The sequence below is a fragment of the Chionomys nivalis genome, chromosome 12 (genome assembly GCF_950005125.1).
Source record: "Chionomys nivalis chromosome 12, mChiNiv1.1, whole genome shotgun sequence".
NCBI lineage: Eukaryota > Metazoa > Chordata > Mammalia > Rodentia > Cricetidae > Chionomys > Chionomys nivalis.
The window spans coordinates 44,394,578-44,409,021 of record NC_080097.1 but is presented as its reverse complement, the minus strand read 5'-3'; the positions used below and the strand labels follow the sequence as shown (position 1 = coordinate 44,409,021).

The following is a 14,444-nucleotide window of genomic DNA, read 5'->3' as shown; positions in this document are numbered from 1 at the left end:
ACAAGCCCTTCCCTGAGTTTAATCTTCCTGTTAAAGAACCCTAATGCCTCCTGTTATAAGATAAAACTCAGATACTGAAAACTGGCCTCCAGAGTCTTCCATATTCTCTCAATGTCTCTTCCCCAAGAAAAGTCACAAACAGAGCCATATATCCCCCACAGCATTGCCAAGAGTTCTGCCCCTGCCACCTCAAAGTCCCTTATACAGCACAGTGATGGGGCTCACATATCCTAAAGCTACAGGCTTCTGGGCAGGAACTCAGTTTTGGATACTTGTGCTTGCCTTCAGCTCCCTCCCTTAACATTCTCAAGCAAAGTGACGCTTGTGCACTTAGCAGTGGTGCTTGCACGCTGGTTTCATTGAACTAGTGTGGCTGCTCACCACTGTATTCCTTTGGATGGCAGCCTTCCCCACCATTGTAAAACCCTTGGCACAACTAGAGACCAACCCCTAGATAGATAGATATAGCTGTGAGTGAGCAAAATAAGGAGTGAAAATTCAACACCAAACACACACACGCACACACAAGCACAACACATCCTGATACTTACAGGACATTGTGTTCTGGTAAAGGCTTCAGCGAGCTGGAAAAAGAAACTGTATTGTCAGAGAAAAGCCATCACCCTTGCCAGCTTCTGGACCAGCCAGAGGTCAAGTGTAGATGCTCGAGCCGTGCACAAAGGCTAAGGAAGAGGAGGATACTGGAGAATGGAAGTCAAGTCCTTCTGGGAGAATCTGAACCTATGTCCTTATTCCCTCTTTGGAAGGTGCCAGTAATGTCATATGGGCTCTATTCCTGCCTAAAGCCTAGAGCCATCAACAGTCAACCCCAGAACTCTCCAGAATAAGAATTTCATGAAACATGACCTAGCATCACTTTTCCTAATTTAAAATTCACTTACTTTTTGAAGTATGAAACCTTCCTCAAATCTCTAGCTGTCTCTCAAAGTCATGACATTCTGAATTTATAGAAGGTGACCCAAGGTTGGTCATCTTCCCAACTAGATTTCAAGTGCCTCACTTGGGTCAAGAATTATGTTTGTCTTCCAGATTTCTTCACTTTTATTCACCCTGAAACACTGAACAGTGTTCTGCCTAAAAGGTATTGGAGAAACGACAATGCCATTGATGAACAAAAACTGGACTAAGTTAAACAGTGTGCACAATTAATCAATCAAAAGGTAAAATTAATTGAAACATGGAAATTCTTCCAATTTTTAGCATATTTTTCTGTGTCTTTTATTCCTTCTAGTCGTTGTTATAGCAAACATCTCTGCTTTCTAGTAATTTGTTTATGTAAAGGATGGGCTTTAAGTCATTTTAGCAAGTCCACTCCCTGCACGTAGACACACACGCACATGCGCACATTCACACACATGTGCACACATACATGTACACACACTCAGAGACAGACCTTATTTTTGACTTGATTTGTGAGGACAGAATTAGTGTTTGTTTTTGTTTGTTTGTTTTAGCTTCCATGAGAAGTTTCAGGATTGAACCCAAAGTCACTGGCTCTGTGTCTCTGCAAGACCATGCTACCCAAGTCTGCAGAATTGCCAAAAGCTCTCTCGCTTACCTTCTGCAAACTATTCGAGATTTTATTGTTTAATCCTTTCACCTCATCCCAGCCCATAATGACTACCTTCCTACCCTGAGAAGTCCTCCTGTGGATCACTAACCTCCTTCATAACTCACAGACAAGCCTTCTTGTTGCCTGCACTCCACTTATAAGAAACTATGAGCGGCTATGCTGGGCACGGTTTGTGTTTCCACTGTAATTTTCCCATTAAGTCTCCAGTTTATCAGTCTCCTCTCCTACACATTCTGGTCTTCCCCTACCCTTTCTTCCCAGCCCCCCCTTCCTGCCCCCCCCCGCCTCTTCCCCAACCCCCAAGAAGTGAACTGGTTTACCCAGCAGGTTTAGTCTTGCTTTGACCAGCTCATTGTTTCAACGTGATTATGGAGTGACTGGTCTTGAATACACAGTTTATTAATTTTCAGGCATTTGCTATGTCCCTCTGTGGAGTGTGGTGTGAGTGAGTAGGTGTGTGTGTGTGCACAGACAGTAACCAACACTCCTGGAGTTGGCAGGGCCCTTGGTGACTAAGAAGACAGTGTTGATGGGTGAGCCGGAGCTAGGGATGTAGCTAGTTGATGGAGTGCAGGCCGGCATGCGGGAAGCTGTGGGTTTGATCACCAGCGCCACATGGTGGCAAACTCCTGTCATTGCAGCATAAGAAGGATGGAGACCGTGAGACCAGGAGTTCAAGGTCACCCTTAGCTGTGCTGCCCGTTCAGACTGGGCTACAGGAGCCCTTGTTTCAAAATTTTATGTTCCCTGGGAATCATACCATTTTAGAGGTGTGTGGAATAAGACTTGAGAAGTGGAACAGCAAGGTAAAAGGACATGGCCAAGGTCAGAGGTTTAATAAATAGGGGAGCTGAGGGAACAGCTGGGAGCTAGAACCAGAGTACCACTGTTCACTAGGCTCTTACACTCGCATATATCCTTCTGCCACGGCTTAAACATACCCGTGAGAATTCACAGGTCACAGCAGAGAGTCAAAGGGGCACACTACAAGTGAACACACAACGCAAAAGACGATGTTGCGCTCTTGCAGAGAACAGCCTACTAAAGTTAGAGGGCTGTCATAATTCAGTTCAGTTCTAATCCGCATCGTATCTCCCTATCAAGCACCCAACATCCATTTCCTCCTAGTGGTTCATTTAAAATAAATAAAATAAGATAAGATGAATTTCGCAAGTACCTTGAAGAGCTTGGCAAGTGAATTTTTCCTTTCAGTTTGATCAATACAGAGTTATCACTTCAGCGTATGAAAATAGCTCTTCACACATCCCTGCACACACAGCCCCCCCCCCACACACACACATATAAATCATTGGCAGCAGGTACTTTCAATTTGCTGGAAAATATTTCTAAGAAGTCAAAAAGCTCCAGCTGAATAAGCGTGCCTGCCTATTGGCTAAACGGACCAGTTGAAGGATCTGATTGGTCCCTGATCCTGAGGACCGATAAGACGGCTATAAAATCCCTGGGTGCAGCTCTTGGGCCCCCAGATTGCAAAAGCCAGAGGTGTAAGAAGCAGCAGCAGCAGCAGCAGCCACAGCAGCCAGCCAGCCACACACACACACACACACACACACACACACACACACACAAATTCTTCCTCAGATCCTCACCTAAGCTTTCAGTATATCCAGATCCGCATCTTCACTCAAGCCGGGAGAGGGAAAGAGGAAAGGGGGGGAGGAAAAAAAAGCCAACAACTTAGCGGAAACTTCTCAGAGAATGCTCCAAAACTCAGCAGTGATTCTGGTGCTGGTTATCAGTGCTGCTGCAACGCACGAGGTGGAACAGAATGACTCTGTGAGCCCCAGAAAATCCCGGGTGGCGGCTCAAAATTCAGGTAAGCCAGCAACCCCAGGACTGGTTTCTCCCCGAAAGAGCTGTCCTCATTTGCCTCTCGCACTTTTTGCATGTGTGTCCCTGACGGCTGATCTCGGTAATAAATGTGCTTCATGCCCGGTGGTAATACACTGCCAGTGTAATCCAATAGCCTTAGGAAGTGGAGTTCCTTTGTTTAATAAATTGCATGCAACTAACGAAGAAGCTGGGCGCTCTGCTGAGGGTATTTCATTGCATAAGCCAGCCTGATTGCCTGAAATCTGGCACGTACCCTCTTGTTGGGGGGAGGGGGCGGGGAAAGGCTTAAATGTTGGCGAGCCTCACAGCTCCATACTCCACAAGCCGGTCTTAAGGTGATGCGCGGCTTACCTGCTGCGGTCCCTCTCCCTGCTCCTTTAAGACCTTGTAACTTGACTTCTCTACCTCTTCAGAGAGCACCCAGACAAGCCCCCCTCTGCACAATGATTTGTGGAACCATAGTTCTCAGATCTGAAGGAAAAAAAAAAAAAAGAATCCAGGGCGGATTCGGAAAGAAGAAAGGGGGGAAAATCCTACACACCCCGTTCCCTACAGGGCTGCCCGTCTCCTTTCTCGCTCTCACCGGCTCCATTCAATCGCACAAGCAGCCCATGGCCCCCAGAAGGAAGTGCATTTGTGAAAGAAGCAGTTCTTTCTCTGAGGAGAAGGTCTTACTTTCAGCCTGACTCCAGTACCAGTTAACTGTATATGGTCCTGGCCTCTGGAGGCAAAGAGGCATTAGGACTCCCTCTGCCCATTGACTTTTGCTCCCTGCTCACTTCTCTCCCCAGCTGTCGGCAGAGATGGGACCGCAGGTGTCAAAATGCTGCAGATGCTCCCCCCATGGAAGAGCGCAGGTCCCTGCCGAGAGGAGGCCTTTTGCCTCGCTTCCTTTTGTACTTAGTTGCTATAGCGATGCCGTGATTCACAATTCAAGCTTGCCTAAAACAATAGCAGTCCTAATGCATATTAAAACTGCTTAAAGCAAAGTTATAATTTGAACCCGTGGAAATATATAATTAGGGAAATGACTTGTAACATCCCAGAGGCTGCGGGAGGTGGAAGGGGGGCGGGGAAGCCTTAGCCTAACCAAACCACGCTTTTGATCTGGGAGGAGAATCCTACGGTATGAAGGCTACAGATCATTGCATGCCGAGCTGCCTGCCAGAACACCCCTCCTTCTGTGGGAGAGAAATTACTTTTATGGCAGATCTTCCCCAGAATGCAGAAAGCCTGGTGCAAGTTCTTTGCGGTTTTCCTCCAGCCTTGTACAGGGGACACCTTGCACTTGTCTCTCCACACCTGTGTTTCTCCTTTTGGAAAAAGAAGTCTTTTTTAATATGAGAGATTATTCACACCTCGGAGCATTGGCTTGTGGTTGGGGGGCTGGGGTGGATACAAAGGGCTCGGAGTCTCTTCTGCCAAAGCCATCGTGGGTTAAAAGCAATCTTTGGGAAGGGTCTCCTTCCATGTGGACTCAGCAAACCATTCCCTGCCATTTGGATGAAAATGCCCAATGTTTTTGGCTCCAGATTGCATTCCTTTTTTTTTTTTTTTATTTTTAGAAGGCTGCTAGGTTCTCTGGTCCTCTCCGGACCCCCTCAGGATGAGCCTGACCTTCAGTCACTCGCCACCTACACCCTACCCATGCCCTCAAGTTCCCAGTGTCAGTCTCTGATTCCTGTCACTACCAGAAGGCACTGTGCATTACAAGGTCCCTAACCTAACTTCTCTAGCCACCAAAATGAATAAAAGGGTGAGACCTAGAAAGCATGCACCTGAGGGGGAGTCATCCCCTCTGCTCTGACTCGTAGGAGCAAAAAGAGCCCATCCATCCCCTTTCTCATCAGCCCCACCACCACCACCACGCACACACATTTTTCTTTAACTTGCTCTATCTAATGGAACCCAAGGTCAAAGTTCAAGGATAAATGCAGATCTTGGTCTCTCCACCTACTGACTCCTACCCAGAGCCCTTTGGCTTGACTCGGACTATTTCTGCTTGTCTTTTTCAGCTGAAGTGGTTCGCTGCCTCAACAGTGCCCTGCAGGTTGGCTGTGGGGCTTTTGCATGCCTGGAAAACTCCACATGTGACACAGATGGGATGTACGACATTTGTAAATCCTTCTTGTACAGTGCTGCTAAATTTGACACTCAGGTAAAGCGACCTTGACCTCTTCCGCTCCTGCTGACTGCTTGTCATTTAACAGGGTTCTCGGTACTGATCTTAGGAGCCTAATAAAGCTGCTTCCCAGCCTCCTACTCAAAAGGCTCATCCCAGGGTGTAGACAGACAGACACACAGACATACAGAGAGAGAGAGAGAGAGAGAGAGAGAGAGAGAGAGAGAGAGAGAGAGAGATGCCCACATACTTACATGTGGGAGAGGGGACACAGTTTAGACCAGGAATATGGAGTTGACAGAGGCTGGCTTAAAACAGGAGGGATGACTAGCAGAAAAGCATTTCTGCTTTGAGAGGAAATAAAAATGTTCTCCTCTGAATGCACTAGCAAGCTGTCTGAAATTCTGAGTTACCAATCTTAATCCCAAGAACATAAGCCTGATTCTGACCATCTTCACACCTCAGAACTGCTGATGAGAGCTTCCTCCCATCTCATCCCTTTTCTCTGGAGCTGAAATGTTCAAGACAATCCTAGGGAGAAGGTCTTTTTCTCTTTTTTGGCTACTGGTCATGCTATTAAAACAAGTCCCCTTGTAGGTCCCTGTGTCGTAGATCCTGACTGCTTCTGATAGGTCAAACAAACACTTATCTTCTTGTCCCTGGCAGGGAAAAGCATTTGTCAAAGAGAGCTTAAAATGCATCGCCAACGGGATCACCTCCAAGGTTTTCCTTGCCATCCGGAGGTGCTCCACCTTCCAGAGGATGATCGCCGAGGTGCAGGAAGAGTGCTACAGCAAGCTGAATGTCTGCAGTATCGCCAAGCGCAACCCAGAAGCTATCACTGAAGTCATCCAGCTGCCCAATCACTTCTCCAACAGGTACGCGGGGGGGGGGGTCCTCTTCTTCACAATCAGGGGCATGAATGGGGAGAGGCGAGCAAAGCCAGAGAAGACATTTTCTCCCCTCCAGTGTTAAAATCTTCCCCAGCTATCAGAGAGCTGATTTTCAGGAACCCTGGGCAGGTGCATCTCCGTCCAATTCTTAAAGTAGCCTAAAGCCAGCAAGGAAGCCTCTGGAAAACACTGTTTGAGACACCAGGCTTGGCTGAAACCATGACAGTCGAACAGAAACAGGTCGATAAACCCACCCCAGGTCAAATGTCAGAATGAAGACTTTTTATTAATTCTATTTGTATTTCAAGTCAGTCCCAAACCCAGATTTATCAGTGGCTAATCCAGAACAAGTCATCTCATTTCCCCAGAACTTGCAGTTTTCTCTATGAAAAGTGAAATGTCTTCAGGGAAACAGTCTCATGTCCTCTTCAAGGCCTTACACCACCCCAACCCTCCAGCCCAAGAGTCCCCAGAAGGAAGAGGGGGGAGCTATTCAGCTCACATTCGTATCACGGGTCACCCAAAGTCACTGGGTTCACACCATCTGAGCTCCAGGTCTTGCTGGGTCTTTGACTTTGAAGTTATTGCCAGACAGGAATGATGCATAAGAGACCTGATATCCTGGTCCAGTATGGGTGTCTTGGAAAGACGGCTAGCAAGAAATAAGGGGTGGACAGGGACAGAGAGAATCAGTAATAATCAGTAATAGTGCAAGCCGGTAGAGGATAACTGTGGATCCCTGAAGCCAAATCCTATGAGTGGATGAAACCCTAAGATTCTGTGACTCTCCCACCCAGTCTTGATGCATTCACAAGGAATGGTTCTGTTACTCTGGTCTCCTAGGAGTCCTCACACTCTTAATCTGGTAGATTTCCCAGCCAAATGGCCCTATCCTTTCTGAGAATAACAACGGTCAAGTTCTATCTGAGGCTTTGCCCTTAACATGAAACTTCTGTCACATTTAGGAGCCATTCTAAACCACAGGTTCGTGGCCTACAGGACCACAAGTCATCTTAGAGAAATCTCCCATGCAGCCCTTGATGACAACTCTTCCAGAGTTCTTACTGATTTTCTCAGAATGGAGGTGGGGGGAGGTGGGGGGGGATCAACTCTATTTTCCTCAAATAGTCTGTCTCTCTAGATCAACCTTGGTTTTTAAAATTCTCCTAGAAAAATTTTGTTAAAGGAGGAAAGGGTTAACACTTGGCCACTTGTTGCAATAGGGGAAAGAAATGAAGAGTTCTTGGCAGGACAATGGCTAGGGACGAAGTATGTAGCTGTGTACCCTTTCTAAAGGAGGCATAGTAGCAAACTCATCAGCACAAGTTTGGATTGTTGGCGGGGGACCAATTTCAAAGCTATACTGAGCCGGCTATTTCAATCAAAGGGCATTTTCCCTTGTGTAAAGGGATTCACCGTAGAAAGGAAGCCATGGTGTTTGGACCAAAGATTCCCATTACCCCAGAGGAAACTTGGGAAAGGTATCCTTAGCCAGACCATTATTCTTTTTACAAAGTGCCTTGTTTGCACCACCTTCAGAAAATGGTCCAGGCACCATCTCCTTATCTCCTCTCATTCACAGTCAGTAGAAAAGGTCAATGGGGAAAGGGTGGCACACTCAAACACCAGACTCTCTCATGCAGCTCTTACCTTTTTCCAAGTATTTCACGTAGATGTTCAGGACTGGAACGATTTCCGTTCCAGGAGGGGCTTGATCTGCTTGCTCCATCTCAGCTCCTCACCCACCCGAAACATCCTGCTTTCCCAGCCTCCATCCCAACATAGACACACGCACAGTTCCTGCCGCTTGGCAAGGAACTGCTACGGGAAGTAGTTACAGGTTCATTCCACCTTCCTGTGATTTGTCTAGCGTGAGATTTAGGTCTGGGAGAATCCAAAACCTGCGAGTGGACTGGAAGGCAGAGCAGGACGTGGTAGAGGTTCATCCAGAGGGAGATGGTAGTGGGGAGAGTCCGCCTGCCTCGATTTGCAACCCCGACCTTCCGTCTTGAGGGCAGCAGGGAACGCAGAAGAGATGGGCAAGACACTGCGAGGCTTGGGAACCAATGAGCCCAGCACAGCCCCAGAGTGGGAAAATTGACAACGCGCCCAACTCTCTAGGGCATGGATAGGGAACAGGAAACAGAAGAATAATATTGATCAAGGGAAACAAAAGACTATTTATAAACGCTCACACAGAACGTTCCGAGGCAGAATCTGTGTATTTGGGAAGCATGGCTGAAACTGTAGCTATGGAGAATATCTGATCTTTTTCTTTACCAAGGGGGTGGGGGTGGGGTTGCCGAGGATAGACTCTGCAAAAATAAGAAGAAAGATATGTGCTTTGTAAAAGGTGCTTCTAGGCTGTGAGACCAGAAGGCTTCATCTGCTACCCCATTGCAATGAGTAGCCTCATGCCGTAAAGGCTGTAAGGCTAAAGAACAGAATCATCCCAACTCCCCCTGCAGAGGAAGGAGCTTCTGCTGGGTTATACTGTTTTCTTAGCCTGGAAAAGAAAAATGTACATTGGATCCTTAGAAAAAAAATACCATAGCAGAGGGTGACAGTTATCCAGACCTTACTGCCCCTCCATCTGAAGGGGACAGTTATCCAGACCCCACTGCCCCTGTCTAACTGACTGAAGACACTCTGTCCTGTGAGACAAGCAACCTGAAGGTCTCACAGCTTGTGAGTCACCAAATAGGGTTCAGAATGCACATGGCCTCGAGCCAAGCTATTTTGATTTCTACTTCAAAAAAAAAAAGCAGCCAGAAAAACCCTGCAAGAAGTCCTTGCAACCCAAAAATAGAATACCATGAATAGCTAAATCTACATATACCATGGTATTCAGCAAGGAATTCTGTGTGTGCTCTCTCCTAAACGAAAAGACACATGCCTCTTCACAGCTAGAGTAACTATGTGTCCTTAGTATAAAAGGGTGCTCAATAAATATAAGACAATTGCTAAGTCAACTTTTGCTGGAGGCACAACCTCTCAGAGCATCTGTGTTGCTTAGCAACGTGTAGCAAAGGTCCTCTCCCTGGCCTGCACAGTCCAGAGTTAAGTGCCTCATTCCACTCGCATTTGAGACAACCGGATTAGCTGTACTGATATCAGGCAGTCTGGCATGGGCTTCAGCCTTTGAGGAGCTCCTAATAGGACCATGTAGAATTTCCTGTTTTAAGATGTTCTCTTAGCCTACTCCACTGAGTGATCAGAGCCTCCTCAGGGAAGCAGAAGAGTGGGCAGGCTGATAGGGGTCATTGCCAAGAAAACTCAAGAACAGGTACCCTGGTTAGTCCATCAGAGAAGGCAACACCAAAGCTGCAGGTTACCCAGACAAATTGAATCTCTTTGAGGGGTTTAGACTTCTCCATCCTGACAAAAGCTTCCAGTTCTGTCAAAGGAGGAACTTTTTTATTATTTCTGTTTCTAAAGAGAAATCACATTGTTCAGCCTGTTTGGGGACACACATGTCCTGAAGAGGTCTCTCTAGGTGTGAAAGGGTTAACTTCTCTGAGTTATGCCATCCTTTCGGGCACTGTCTCCTCTAAGAACTAACTGCCATCTAAAATAGGCCCCAAGATGTAGGGGAGCTAATTCCTGGTAGATGCCCAGAGAATAATGAGGATATAAATGGCTGAAGATATTGGGGCACAATTGTTGGGGTTTTTTTCTCAGTTTTTCCAAAACTACTTTTCTCCCCATTTCTCCATCCAAGGACGTTCAGTTTGACTCATGTGCTTTGTGATTCCAAAGGGTTGGAAAAAGCTCCTCTGAGCCAGAGAAGCCCAATTTCGCTCACAGCTGGATATAATTGTCCCTGAAAGGATGGCTGTAGCCAGGACAACGGGCAAGCCAGACTCTGTCCTCTCTCTCCAATCCCAGCTTGACCCTCCCACCCAGAGAAGGGTGACCATTATCCTTCATTACTCACGATCTACCCTCCTCATTGTCCATCATTCCAATGACCTCTCTAGGGGGTCAAGTTATTCCAGCAAGATGCTTGTTCCTATGCTATGGGAGTTGAGTTAAAAATAAACAGGATTTTCCTGCCTGGATGATCCTGTGGCCCCAGTGACACCCTGACCACTCCTAGAAAAGGGTCTCGCCACATCAGGACAGCAGGTCACGGTCACCAGGGGAGTCTCCTGTCTGTCAGTGACCACAGAGCTAATAGGTTTACGCAACCACTGAGTCAGATGTGTCCCATCAGTTTAGAAACTATCTGAACTCTGTGAGCTGTTTTGAATATAGACGGCTCCATCTTTTCAAAGCCATAACACTCGGCAGCACTGTTTGACATTCAGAGAATTGTTGCATACGAGACAGTCACTTACACCTAACACAAAGGTCTTGTCATTAGGAATTTTGTTTGCTTACAAATCTACCTGACCAAGAGACCAGTTTTCTTCAGGAAGCTGAGAATTTCTTTTGTACAACAGAAGAATATTTTTATGTTCTTTCCATTGATGTCAAAGTTCAGCTGATATATTGAGGAAATATTTCAGTATAGATATAGCATAGGGGCAGACAACGAGACCCAAGAGAAGATCAGTGTTATGCATACAGAGCAAAGGTGGATGTGTTCTTCTCAGGCAAGAGAGTCACCATGTTATTTAAGTACTGTTTCCTCAGCAGGGGGGAGATATAAAATTCAACAGTGAATTATTGAGCAGACAATACAGCCTGATGATACTCAACCACTTGGATACAAAGAATAAGGACATCCTCCCTGCCCTTGAGACATTTTCAAAATCAAGCCAAGGAAAAATGAATAGTCATAATGCCATCAAATGAATGTCTCTGCTTGAGGGGATAACTAAAGCCTGTGAGGCATCCAAAGAAGGAAAAGGTCACAAAAGTCTGAACCACGTAAGAGGGTTTCATGGGCTTCCAGAGCAGGAACCTCTGAGGGGCATTAATCTTTCCCTTTAAGCACCCTTGCTACCTAGTGTTTGGCTGCAGAAGGCCACTCTAAGCCTTTGAAGGAAGCCTCAGAACAGTCATTCAGCCAACAGCCTTTTCAGGACTGGCTGAGTGGGTGTAAGGAAAGTCTATTTCACAGGGAAACACATGGCTTTAGACCAAAGCGCAGTTAGAAAGCTCGCTCATGTGCACATAGTCTTGAGCACCAGCACCAGGGCAAAGGGAAGCTGCGAAAAGCCATCCAGTTCACCGTCAGTCCCCGGGCAGTGATGCGGTACGAGCACAAGCTTTGAGTTTCAGACCCCTCGTATATGGGTACAGTACAGTGGACGTGACTAAGTCCGCTTCTGACATTCATTCATTGTATGATGCTGAGCGCACATCCTAATTTCTTCTCTGTACAATGAGAGCATTTTGTGTTGTCCTATTTATCCCTAAGAGTCTTTGCCTTCCAGAATTCCAGACATTACAATCACCCTACTACTGGTCAGTTTCATCTACATCTCTTGAAGGGTAAACCTGGAGATGGGCTTTCTAGTGCGGTATGGTAAAGCCATAATAGCTCAGAGGGAAAGGAAAGTCACCTTCAGCTTTGAACAGTTTGAGCACTGATGTCAGAACCTTGTCCTTCCTTGGGTTTCCCTAATAAGCATTCTCCCGCTGCAGATACTACAACAGACTTGTCCGAAGCCTTCTGGAGTGTGATGAAGACACAGTCCGCACCATCAGAGACAGCCTGATGGAGAAAATTGGGCCCAACATGGCTAGCCTCTTCCATATCCTGCAGACAGACCACTGTGCCCAGACACACCCCAGAGCTGACTTCAACAGGAGGCGCACAAATGAGCCACAGAAGCTGAAAGTCCTCCTCAGGAACCTTCGAGGTGAGGGGGACTCTCCCTCCCACATCAAACGCACCTCTCATGAGAGTGCCTAAGCAGAGGGGGGTATCCACAGCCTCGACGAATAGCGTTTTAGGGGTGTTGACACACCAACTTTGAGTGTACTGTGCCTGGTTTGATTTTTTTTTAAGTAATCTCTATTTTCTATCCCCCCTTTAAAGAAAATTGCATGAAACTAGGCTTCCGTAATCAATATCCCAACATTCTGCAATGACAGCACTATTATCAACGGAATACATGTGATCATTCATCCTCTCCTTGAGAGACTGTAGTCTCTTTTATCCCCTCTCTCTATGAATTCTTTTCCCAGATTCCTACCAATTGCTCCTCAAACACAAAACGTTCATGTAACTTCCCAGTCATTGTAATCTGAAGACGTAGAGCCCTGTAGAATGGTCACCCAGTAGAGTTAGCCAATACAAAACAACTTTATTTAAATGCATGTCTTAAATGCTCATAAATATGTTGAATGGAATTCGTGTTATGAATCTGTGCTGGCCATGGACGAATATGAATGTCACGTTTGAATTCTTGATCTCCAGCAAGTCTTATGGTCTCTATCCTCCAATGCCTCATTTCCTTTCTGACATATTTACCAAATTGCTCAAGCCTGGTTCTCCCACCAGACTTTGAGCCAGCATCTTCTTGCATCTAATGACAAACAGAAAGCTAACATCTTAATGTACTGTAACTGCTCAGAGCTTTAAAAGTATCTTTAACAATTGTCTTAAAAACAGAGAATCTTAAGGTCTAACTGTGGAATTATAAATAGCTGGAAACTAATGTACTGTACATAAATTCCAGAGGACTCTGCTTAACTAAGCAGTCTATAAGAACTTTATCGCATATAGATTTAGTTTTGTACCTTAGCTTTATTTTCCTTTTCCTGGGAATGAAATAACTATCTCACTTCCAGATATCCGCGTTCATGCTCCTTGTGGCCTTTTTTATAACTAAGGGGGTAGAAGTAGTTTTAACTCAACATCAGAACTTCAGATGGGCCTATACGAGATAGGAAAACCCAACAGGTTATCTGAAGGACCCCAGGTAAAATGTCAATCTCCCAGCCCACCTCAACCCAGAGGCTATATTTGACTTAGGTGTATCCTGAAACAGTTCTGTCACATCCAACTGGGAATTAGAGGACTCAAAAAGATCACCCCTTTGGGCTTGGACACTGAGTGTGACAAGGCCTACTGTCCCCTTTGGAAGTGGCAGTTCTTGGCTCATCACCTTCCATCAGTGCCTGGCACTCTGGTCAGTGACGGTGTGGGAGATTCTAAGCCAATCAGGAATGAGTCAATCGGCCTTTGGGTCTTCAGTCTGGGGAATCTGGGCTTGACGGGGTGTAAATAACCCTGGGATGTCCCGCCTTAATAGACTCCTCTTACATTGTCCTGTAACACGCTGCTTGCCAAAGTAGTCCTGGCAGCTGGACCATCTCCGTAGGATCTTTAAAGAAAAAAAAAAAAGAAAAAAGAAAAAAAAAAGAAAAAATATAGAGAGAATGAAGGAGGGCGTAAGAGCTGGTGGTTTGATCATTTCCGCTGTGATGTTTACAAGATGGCAGCCACCAAAGCCAGATGATTAACCTGTCTACGAACAACAGTAGTTTCTCAGGGTCATTGTCCTTGAACCCAACAGCCCCTTATGAGTGTCACTGCTCACCAAAGGTCAATGCCGAGAGAGGAAGCGGAAGGGGCTGCTCCAAAGTCACTTGGGTAGAAACTATTGGTGCTTGACTCTCACTAGGCTACACCGCAGAGTTGACCAAATTGAGTGATAGGGACCCTGGTGGGAGGAGGGAGGGCACCTCTCCAGGGAAATAAAAAGCAATACAACTTTACCACAAAGCCTTTAAAACCAGAAACAAAGTGCTCAAGGACCAAGATCAGTGCAGCAGGCAGTCGCAGCCGCAGCGGCCGCAGCCGCAGCAGCGCAAACGCTGCTGCCTCCGTTCCCACACAGCCTCTAAGCGTGCTGACATCAGATTGTTAAGGGCATTTTTATACTCAGAACTGTCCCATCCCCAGGTCCCAAGCAAATGGACACTGCCTTAGCCTCTTGGAAATCAGGTAGCACGTACTCTAAGCTAGATTCACCCCTCTCCCCCACTTCCCGCCCCAGGCAAGGCTGACTTCTTTGAACCA

At 46.4% G+C, this 14,444-nt stretch overlaps 1 protein-coding gene across 1 annotated transcript; it reads left to right on the top strand.

Annotated features, from left to right (window-relative positions):
• The first annotated feature begins 3,098 nt into the window (after nt 1–3,098).
• On the top strand, nt 3,099–13,827 carry Stc1 (stanniocalcin 1). The gene is made up of 4 exons (XM_057786836.1): nt 3,099–3,431; nt 5,464–5,606; nt 6,237–6,448; nt 12,059–13,827. Exons 1-4 carry the CDS (start codon nt 3,314–3,316, stop codon nt 12,327–12,329), a joined length of 744 nt encoding a protein of 247 aa, XP_057642819.1. The 5' UTR covers nt 3,099–3,313; the 3' UTR covers nt 12,330–13,827.
• The last annotated feature ends 617 nt before the right edge of the window (nt 13,828–14,444 follow it).